Raw genomic sequence first — 10,804 nt, forward strand, 5'->3', positions numbered from 1 at the left:
TTTACCGCATAGCCCTTCCGCCCCAACCTCTGCCAGTGAAACCTGCAGGGCCACTCCCTGCTGCCTCCCCCCACCCCAGGTTGCACAGCCACTGAGCTGTAAATTGAGTGACCTTAGGCAAACAGCTGCTATAATAAACAATAGGTTTCTATTACCTTGAAATACAGGTAACCAGGTTGCACCAACTCTAGCCCCCGGTTAAGGAACCCCCCACCCCTCACCTGTACCAATCCAAATTCACCTTTACTAGTGAAATCATCAGCTACCAATGCAAATCCTCCTTTACTTCCCCCTTTCCCGATGAAATCACCAACCACCAATGAAAAGTGTACTCGTATCTGACCCTACCCCTCTTGCTTTCTGTACCCCATAAAAACTTCCTCCACCCTGGGTTTGGGGCTCGTCCTCGGCTTGCATGCCAGGAGAGTCCGGGCTTCCCGGGGCCTGAATAAAACTCATCTCGTGCTTTTTACATCGGAGTGTGTCTCGGATTTGTCTACTGGGTCTTTCGGGAGAATTTCGGACAGAACACCAGCACCTATGGTTTGTAAATGAAGTAGTATGGACATTCATCTGATTGTATCCAACCCTCACATTATTTTAATTATTGTACTTTTAATGTAGAATTTCTCTGTGTTTTACTCTGTGTCTTTGCCTGCATCCCCAGGGGTACACATTCCATTTTAAGTCCATTTTCTAATTGACAGTAGGAAACTTGCACAAATAGGGGCTTAGGGAAAAGAGGTAAGACTTGGCTTTCTGTGTCCTCTGGTTATCCCTTGGTCAACGCTATCTAGGTTTAAGAAGTGAGCTAGGGCGGTGCCTGTAGCTCAAAGTGTTGTGGGGTAAACCCCCACAAAAATTAAATGAAATGTGCTCTTTTAATTCCAGAACTGAGCGAAAAGACTTGTGAGTATTATGCGCTTTTGTCGAGGCCCTAAGCGACCTGGGAAAACACGGTGGGGGCCTGCAAGCCAGGCGTAAAAACCTCTTGCAGGTAACCCCGACTGTGCAGTCAAGTCAGCCTGTCAGATAAGGGTTGAAACGGCCCATCTGTGCAGAGGACATGACTCAAAGGTTGATGTGAGTAAAAAGAAAAACTCCATCATAATGATGTCAAGTAAAATACTCCATCGTAATTGCAGGGTCTCCAAAGCCATAAGAAAACGGTCATGAAGCCAGTTTCTCGGAAATTTAATTGAGTAAGTAGAAGAGAAAGGTTTTACTCCTCTGTTTATCCTAACCTTTAACTTTAATAATAGAAGTCAGATAATATATTGTTCTCCTAGATCTTCCAAGAAGAATAGCCTGAGGCTAGCTTAAGATGGTTGTCTTACTTTCCGGGACTTTCTTTCTTTAGGCTAATCTTATGATGACTATCTCACATTCCTGGACTTTCTTTCTTTTCTATAGTTTAAGACAAGAAATGAGGATGTTAGGATTATCGATCAATGTGGTGTACATGACTAGCTCCCAATAAAAGGGAGTAGAAAATAAAGACATTTTGCTACTTGCCACCTAAGAGTGTGTAGTCATTTCTTGCTTTTAAACAATTCTGGGAGCGAGCTTGCACCTGCGGCCAAGCTGTCCTCTCCCCTCGAGAAAGAACATCACCCAACAAAGTGTAGCAGGAAACGCTCGCAGACAGAAGACTCCAGGCACCAGTTGATTAGAGGAAGCGGGTTTATTACGGCTGGGAAGTAACTTGGAACACCAGTGTGTCTCCAAAACCGAGCCCCCCAACTCAATCAATCTCTTGCCTCTCTTTTATCCACTTTTCAGGGCCGGAATGCAGGTGAGGGTCATAAAACAGAGAGAGACATGACATCATCCTCAAGGTCCCGGGCTCAAGGGGGAAGGTCAGACTCACCGGCGTCCTTGAGACCCATTGGACCACCTACCCTCAAAGACGATGGAAGTCCAGGGAAGTTACTAGGTTACAGTCTAGGCCCCATGTATGTCAAGAAAGAAACATACAGAACAGAAACACCTGCGGCTTGGCTGAGGCCTACACAGGGCGGCTAGGACAGATTCTTTTAGTTCTGCTTTTACTTTCTTGCCTCACTGCTTTAGTCCAGGAAAACTAACAGCAGTAGGGCAGCGCCTGTGGCTCAAAGGAGTAAGGCGCCGGCCCCATATGTGGGAGGTGGTGGGTTCAAACCCAGCCCCAGCCAAAAACTATAAAAAAAAATAATAATAAAGTAATAGCAGCAATAGGAGGAATTGTTAAAGAAGCCACTTCCTAGACTCACTCAAAACCTGCAAATTTTTAACCAAACCCAAGATTGACTATTCCCTCCTGACACATCAAAGTCTCAATGCAAGAGTTGGAAGAACAAGCAGCTTATTCAAGAGCAACATGAGGAGATGGCTGACTAGTGTTGCAAAGAGCACCTCATGTTCCTGGGCTGACCAGAAGGTGGTGAAAGGGGAAAGGAGCTTGGGACACTGTGTGTGCAAGCTTTCTCTGTGTTCAGATCCCCATGTCTCGTTGGAATGGTTTTTTGCCATCTGGCTGTCAGGCTGACATCAAGTAACCCAACACAGAAATGGGGGTTCACTGCTCACTATTTTCCTTCATGAGGAGTTCTTCAAAATTGATACTGTATTGAATGGGCCAAAACCGTTCCTGAAATTTTTTCTCTTATGAGGCAGGTTGTCAGTCACCCTTCATAGACTAATGTGGCATCACTGCTGACAGAAAACTAAAACTCCTGGGCTAAAGTCATCCTTTTACCTCATCCTCTCAAGGAGCTGGGTCTGCAGGCACCTGCCATAATGCCCAGCAATAATGGAGACAGGCTCTCAGTCTTGCTCAGGCTGATCTGGTACTCCTGAGCTCACATAAGCCACCTGCGTTGGGTCTACAAGAGTGTTGGGACTATAGGCTTGAATCATCTGGCTGACCTTTCTGAAATTCTTAAGGATGAACATAAATAGGCATTGTGAAATAAAACTGATTATTTGTTTGAAGCTAGAGTAACTGCTGCTGTTATTGAATCAGATGCTAAGAGAGGCATACTGAGAAATACCTCGTATGCATACTGAAGTCTGAGAGGCGATGCTTGGCTAAGTGTTTCTCAGCCCAGGCTTCCAGGTAGGATTCCATGGGCAGTTTGAAGAAGAACCATCATCTGTGATTCTGCCGCCCACAGATTCTATTAGTGTGGCTGGTGTCATCCATGTGGCCCACTGTGAAGCTAATGAAAGGCCAATGTCAAGCATGAGGGTTTCCAGATACATTTAAGACAGTCAAGTTTATTTATTTTTTCCAGAAAAAGGTCAGAGGGCCCATATTCCCATTTCCATAGCTGAAATTGCTGTCAGGGGAGGACACTGGAGCCAAGAAATTAGAAATTCACACTTTGGTCTTTATATGGAACCTCCTTCTTCCTGACTCTCTCCCGTGATAAAGCATGAAAAAGGGTAAAATTTTCTCTGTACTTCAAGGTCCCTGTGCCTGTGGATGTGGTGGTAGCAGGTGAAGAGTTTGTGCTGATGCCTTTAAAGGCATATGGTCAAGGTGCAGGAGTAACGTGTCCAGATAGTCTCGCCTGAGAAGGAAATCAAGGGAAGCAGGAGAAAGAGAAAGAAGTGATTGTCACTCAGGTAACTGAGTCCAAGGTCCAGGGCTGGGTGCACTTTTCCTCCTGCAATGTCATGTTCTCAGGCTTTGCAAACCTTGACATCTCTACTTGTGATGATCCTACCTGATGTGTTTCTTTCAAATATCCTTTCCCCCTTTTTCTTATAATAGTCAAGAGGCTCCAAAACTCCTTCTCCACTGCATATGGCAGAGTCTTCTTTCCAGTCTCTCTCCATACAGGCTCCCATAGGCCCTAAAAAATTCTCGCTTTAAGTTTGTTTCCTGAAATACTGAAAATGTTCCATTTCTCTGTGTTGAAAATCGGAAAATGTGGATGCCCAAGCTTCCCATTTTGAATGAGTTTGGCTCATTGCATAGTAGCAAAGATGAGGAATATGTACTGTTTCGCTTCCATCTGAAAGCTCCATTGCCTCTATGTAAAATAGGATGACGTCCATGCACTTTTACAGAAGATGGCATTAACTGCCTGCAGATGTCCTCAAACTATGGCCAGCAGGCCATCGGCAGCCCACGTAGGACATTTATCCAGCCCGCCGGGTGTTTTTGCTGCCGCTACCTGTCCTGCTTAGCAGCTGACTCATCCCAGGGCCCACAGTCTGGCCCTCCAATGGTCTGAAGGACAGTGAACTGGCCCCCTATTTAAAAAGTTTGAGGACCCCTGGAGAGTAATTCAAAGTTCTCATAAACAAAATAGTTAGAAAAGAGTTGCTTTCTGAGATGGTAAAAAAGGCTGTTTAAAACACGACTAGAGATCAGAAGACATGCCAGATATCTGTAACTGGAACTTTCCCCAAACTGCGTTTTTCTCAACTAGTTTTTATCAGATTATCATTGACTTTTTCTGGCGATTACTATCACAGCAGTGATGTTGGACTTGCACTTGTGAATCAGCACCTGATACTAACTCGTCCTGTTACAGTTGATGTTAATTTTATTCACTCAGTTACGGTGTTCTTGGACACATATTCCATTGTAGGGTTCAGTGTATCTTCTGTATTGTTAATAAGAACTTGGGGGAGATTATCACCTCATATGAGGAAATTAAAACACTTATTGAGGAAGCCCCCCTATCTTCTTAGATTCTCTTCCATATACCTTTCTTGGGAAAGTAAAGGTTGTCATCTTTGTTTACTGGTTCAGGAATCAACTGGGGTAAATCCAGTGTCTGCAGCTCACTGCATGTTTGATAAAATATCATCATGGGACTGAAGCATTGTCATTCCTGTTGAGCTTGTTGGAAATTTAGAAATGGAAATTCACCTCGTATTGTCTGAATAACAATGTTCACTTTTTCAAGATCTCCAGCTCTTTCTCGTACATATTACCACTTTAGAGTTACCATTTATCTCATCGTGACATTATCAACAAAAAACATACACAGATTATAACGTATGATGTAAGTAAGGCACAGAATTATACCTGCTGGTATTGGTGGCCTCTTATTTCCACTGTGTCAACCAAAAATGTACAATCTGTCACTGGATTTGTGGATGCCATTCCATCCCCTGTCTTCAGTGTTAGGTAACACATGAGGGAATATAGCTCTTCTATACTTGTTAGGTAATTGCACTCACTTATGTAAGTCACCAAGATTTCTCTCCACTCATTTAACTAAAAGTGAAATTCAGTCTCCTCACAGCTTCTTGATAAATATCTTTGAGTTTTAGGGAGTCCTTTAGAATGTCCTTGACATTCAAGGACATGTCTATTGAATTCTCTATGGATGAGTGGGCCTGCCTGGACCCTGCTCAGCAGCATTTGTATCAGGATGTCATGTTAGAGACCTACAGAACCCTGCTCTTCCTGGGTGACAATAATGTAAATATAGAGTTCGGCACTACAGTAAGCAATTCACATTCTCTCTTTGTAAAAGGTTTTTATTGAGTTGATTCATAAACTGAGTATCAGGTTCTTGTTTCTATAGAAAACTTTAGGATGTCTTGCTATAGAAAAGAAAAAATTGGATTTGTTTTATTTTGGCATTAATCTTACTCTTTTTTGAGCTAATTTATATCCTTATCTAGATTAATGCAAATTTCAAAAATTTTGTAGCACAGATTGGTACTCATAACTTTCAATCTGATTTCTAGCTCCCAATTTTATTTCAGTAGTTTTCAGTAGTGGAGGAGTTAGGAATTTTCTAACTTTAAATACGTTTTAAAGATTCTGAAGTTTCTGCAAGGAAATGTTTGGGATTATTATTTTGGGATCTTCTAAAATGTCCTTTTCTGTACTTCACCAAGGCATTAGATTGCCAATTGAAGAATCACAATTTTTTTTTTTTTTTTTTTTTTTGCAGTTTTTGACCAGGGCCAGGTTTGAACCACCACTTCTAGTATATGGGGCTGGCGACTTACTCCTTTGAGCCACAGGCACTGCCCCCTAATTTTTTTCTAATGAAACAGGTTTTGCTGTCTCTAAGCCAGACCTCATCATTTGTCTGGAACCAAGCAAAGAACCCTGGAAGGTGAAGACACAGCAGACACTACTCAAGCACCCAAGTAGGTTGGAGTGAGTGAAGCAGGTAACACTGGTCAGATGTCCAAGTTCTGGGAGGAAATCACACAATACAGGGTGATTAGGAAAGCTCAGCTTCATTGGAAGTGATTTCTGAGAAGCCTGGGTTTCTTTCTCTTGTTCTTACATAAGGCCATCTGTCTTCTTATTTTTATTTTTTTAATTTTAATTTTATTATTATTATTAATTTTTGTAGAGACAAGGTCTCACTTTATCACCTCCAGTAGAGTGCCATTGCGTCACACAGCTCACAGCAACCTCCAACTCCTGGGCTTAGCGATTATCTTGCCTCAACCTCCCAAGTAGCTGAGACTATAGGTGCCCACAACAATGCCTGGGTATTTTTTTGTTGCAGTTCGGCCGGGGCCAGCTTTGAACCTGCCACCCTCGGTATATGGGGCTGGCGCCATATACCGCCACAGGCACCGCCAATTTTTATTTCCTTATTGATATAGACTCTCACTCTCTTGCCTCACACTAGAGTGCCATGACATCAGCCTAGCTCATAGCCACCTTAAACTACTGGTGTCAAATGATTTTTATACCTCAGCTCCCTAATAGCCAGGACTACAAGTTTCTCCCTGTTGCTGGGCTAATGGTTTTTCTATTTATTTAGTGCTAGAGAGTTGTCATACTTACTCAGACTAGTCTCAAACTTGTGAGCTGAAGCAGTTCTCCCTCCTTGGCTTCCCAGAATGCTCGGTATATAGTTATGAGCCACTATGTCTGTTCTTGGTTTTGATTTTCATAAGAATCTTACTTTTTAGTGATAGTCTAGGTTATAGTGAGAATGAAAGAACTTTCTTTGACTTACCATGTGAGTGTAGGATCTGACTGCTTTTCCATTGCTTTTAAGAACATGAAATACATTTGTATTTTTTAGTATACCTGCTAAATTTTTTCTTTATTATTCTAGGTGGCTGACACCTCTAATCCTAGCTCTTTGGAACCGAAAGTGGGACCATTGCTTGAGCTCAGGAGTGTGAGACCAACCTAAACAAGAGTGAGACCCTGTTTCTACTAAAAAGAGAAAAAATATCCAGACATTGTAGTGGTTGCATGTTGTCCCACCAACTGGGGGCTGGTGGTGGGTGTGAGATTGGAGAATTGCTTGAACCCAGGAGTTTGAGGTTGCTGTGAGTTAGGCTGATTTTATGACACTGTAACCTGAACAACAGAATGAGACTGTGTATGAATAAAGTTTATATTTCTTTGTTTGTTTGTTTGTTTGTTTGTTTGTGAGACAGAGTCTCAGGCTGTCTCCCTGGGTAGATTGCTGTGGCATCATAGCTCATAGTACCCTCAATCCCTTGGGCTTCATTGATTCTCTTACCTCAGCCTCCCAAGTAAGTGGGACTATAGGCGCCTGCTACAATGCCTCGCTATGTTGTTTGTTGCAGTTGTTGTTGTTTTAGCCGGACTGGGCCATGTTCAAACCTGCCAGCCTCAGTGTATGTGGTTAGCTTCTTACCCAGTGAGCTACGTTACCCAGTGAGCTACGGGTGCCGCCAAAGTTTCTTTTTCTTTTGCATCATATCCAAAATATGTGAGTGAAGTGGTGATGTTACTATTTGTTTCAAAAATCCCAGGAACACCACAAATAGTTGTTGTATAATTTATACTTTTTACTTTTTTATGCTATGGAGTTTCAAATAAGATTCTGAAGAAATTATAATCATTTTATCACAACATTAAGAATCTTCCCAAATGGAAGAAAGTCTAATATTCTTTAGCCTCACAATTTTGTTTTTATATGGACTGTGATAAATAATTTAATTTATATGTGCAGTAGTTTGACAACTGTTTTTTTTTTTTTGAGACAGAATCTCAAGCTGTTGCCCTGGATAGAGTGCCATGGCGTCATAGCTCACAGCAGCCTCTACCATCAGGTCAAGCGATGCACATGCCTCAGTTTTTCCTTAAGATTTTTTTTTTTTTTTTTTTTTTTGCAGGTCTTGGCTGAACCTTGCAGGTGGAGGTTTGAACCCACCACCTCCAGTATATGGGGTCAGAGCCCTACTCCTTTGAGCCACAGGCCCTGCTGCCCACCTCAGTTTTTCTATTTGTAGTAGAGACAGGATTTTGCTTTTGCTCAGGCTGGTCTCAAACTTCTGAGTTCAAGTAATCCACACACCTTGGCCTCCAATGGTGCTAGGTTATAGGCCTAAGCCACATCACCCAGCTTTTGCCAACCTTAATATATTTAAAAAATCTACTCCTTGCAATTCATTATTTTCGATTTTTTTTAAACAAAGTTGTGTTTCATGGCATTATAGCTCACAACCTTAAATACTTGGTATTTAAGGCTCAGCATCCTGAGTAGCTGGAAATACAGGCACCTTCTACCACATTTGGCTAGTTTTGCCATTTTTAGGAGAGTTGGTGTGTCCCTCTTGCTCAGCCTGTTCTTGAACCCCAGAGCTCAAGCAGTGTATTTGCTGTGGCCTCCCCAAAATTTAGGATTAGAGGTAGGATCCCCAACTCTGACAGCTCCGTTTCTTTTTCTTTTCTTTTTTTTTTTTTAAGACAGAGCCTCAAGCTGTTGCCCTGGGTAGAGTGCCACGGCATCACAGCTCACAGCAACCTCCAACTCCTGGGCTTAAGCTATTCTCTTGTCTCCCAAGTAGCTGGGAGTACAGGTGCCTGCCACAATGCCCAGCTATTTTTTGGTTGTAGTTATCATTGTTGTTTGGCAGGCCTGGGCTTGTTTCCAACCCATCAGCTCTGGTATATGTGGCTGATGCCTTAGCTGCTTGAGCTACAGGCACTGAGCCATACATTTCTTAATTGTATTATATCATTCAGAAGTTTAGAGTATTCCTGAGGATACACTATGGTCTCTGTTGTTACAATTCTTATTTTGTAACTGTCTCTGGCTTAGGATATTCTTATTCATACGCGCACACACACACATAGGCAGCAGAACCTCTGTAAGTTGACCACTCAAGAGACAGTAACAACCTTGTCAACATACAGAGGTGATTAGCATAAGGAACCAGGCCTGCTTTACCAATACATACATGTGGGCATGTCTGCTCTATGAAATCAGGTGAAGTTGAAGAGATGGCCACTGTAGGGAGATGGCTCACTATGGAGGTTCTAATGTGTGTTTGTGTATACATATATACTCTTCGTGTGTGTGTGTGTGTGTGTATATATATGGGTGTCTATACACACACAAATATTGTGTATATATACACACAAAAAAAAGTACATACATATATATTTAGACACAAATAGTGTACACATATATATATACACACACATATAATATAAACACACAAAGTGTCCAGGTCTGTAGGCCTGTCCCATGGTCATGAGTGAACATTTTCCCTCTAGGTCTCTGGCTGGATGGGACCACTCCAGATCATGGCTTTGAGAAGTTAGAGACTCCCTTATTTTCCCTTGAGAATTCTCAGTGGAACAAAGGTGAACAGGACATTCTCCAGTCAATAACCAGGACCAGGGATCCTCTAGTTTGTCTACTGAATGAGGGTGGCCTTCTCTGAATGACCCTCCTTAAGGGCATTGGGATGATTTCACCACCTCCTCCTTGGATTCTAAAACTCTCATAACATCACTTACTGTGAGATGGCAACGCACTGTATTGCCTAGGCTGGTGTCCAACTGTTGGATTGAAGTGATCCTTTCACCTCAGCCTCTAAGTAGGTGAGATGACAGGTGTGAGTCTGTGTGCTGGGCTCTCACTGAAGCATCTTTCCCTATAGATGGCTCCCTTGGGAGTGTAAGGGTTAACAGAAATATTAAACTACATCTTAAGAGGAAGTGCTAGCCTAATTCAACCCCCACGTGAAAAGGCCGAATAAAGAGACCAGTGCTGGTAAGTAAACAGGATAGAACAAGCTACATTGTATAAGACTGAGACAGAAACGCAGAGCCCCTCCGGTCAGAACAGCATAACCACTCCCCCTGTACTAACCCTATATAAGATTGTATTGATCCCAAATAAACAGCTTTGGCTCAGCCTTCTCCCTATACTGTATGAGTGGTTGTGTGATTGTGTCCACCCTTTCCTTCTCCCTCTCATACGCCGATCACAAACTCCCCGACACCGCCTGCCAGTCGGGCAGTGTCAAGTGGAGGTTCCACCGAGATCGGCGTAGCTCCGGGAACCAGGAGCGAGACAGTCTTCGAACCACGGAGGCTGCGTGCATAAGTCCGCAATCGGGTAAGTGCACTACCCCCCATACATAGTCCTAGAGAGACGTCTAGCGACCCCAGTGCCCCACGAAATGGGTGGACAACAAGGGAAACTAACAGACAGTCTTAAGGCGCTGCTGAAGCAGCATGGAATGAAGGTCCATGATTGACCTTACAGGAATTCATAAGACTAGTGCAGGAGAGCAGTCTGTGGTTTGCCTTTGAGGGGGCTCTAAATCCCCGTGATTGGGAATGAGTAAAACAAGATTTGACAGATGAGTTGGGGCAGAACGGCCCCCAAGGCTTCCCCACCTGGGCATTCTCATTATGGAGAGCGGTTCTAGACGCCCTCCTCGGTCTGGCTCAGGTCGCTCAAAAAGAATTTAAGAAAGTGCAGGAGGATTTTAAACGAGCATAGGCCGAGTGTCAGGGGACTCAAGATCCTCCTGCAGCACCAGAGGAAGAAGGGGAACAGAAGTCCGGCCCTTATACCCTGCCCTGTCATCCTTTAGATCCCCC

At 43.2% G+C, this 10,804-nt stretch overlaps 1 protein-coding gene across 1 annotated transcript in view; it reads left to right on the forward strand.

Annotated features, from left to right (window-relative positions):
* LOC111722444 (zinc finger protein 98-like) overlaps positions 1–4,223 on the forward strand; it is a 31,612-nt gene extending 27,389 nt beyond the window's left edge. Inside the window, exons 3-4 of the mRNA XM_023508518.1 lie at positions 3,451–3,523; positions 4,057–4,223. Coding sequence (XP_023364286.1) covers positions 3,451–3,523; positions 4,057–4,223 — 240 coding nt within the window. The remainder of the gene's footprint in view (positions 1–3,450; positions 3,524–4,056) is intronic.
* The last annotated feature ends 6,581 nt before the right edge of the window (positions 4,224–10,804 follow it).

Source organism: Otolemur garnettii, unplaced genomic scaffold (assembly GCF_000181295.1).
Source record: "Otolemur garnettii isolate 467f Iridium unplaced genomic scaffold, OtoGar3 scaffold00253, whole genome shotgun sequence".
Classification (NCBI taxonomy): domain Eukaryota; kingdom Metazoa; phylum Chordata; class Mammalia; order Primates; family Galagidae; genus Otolemur; species Otolemur garnettii.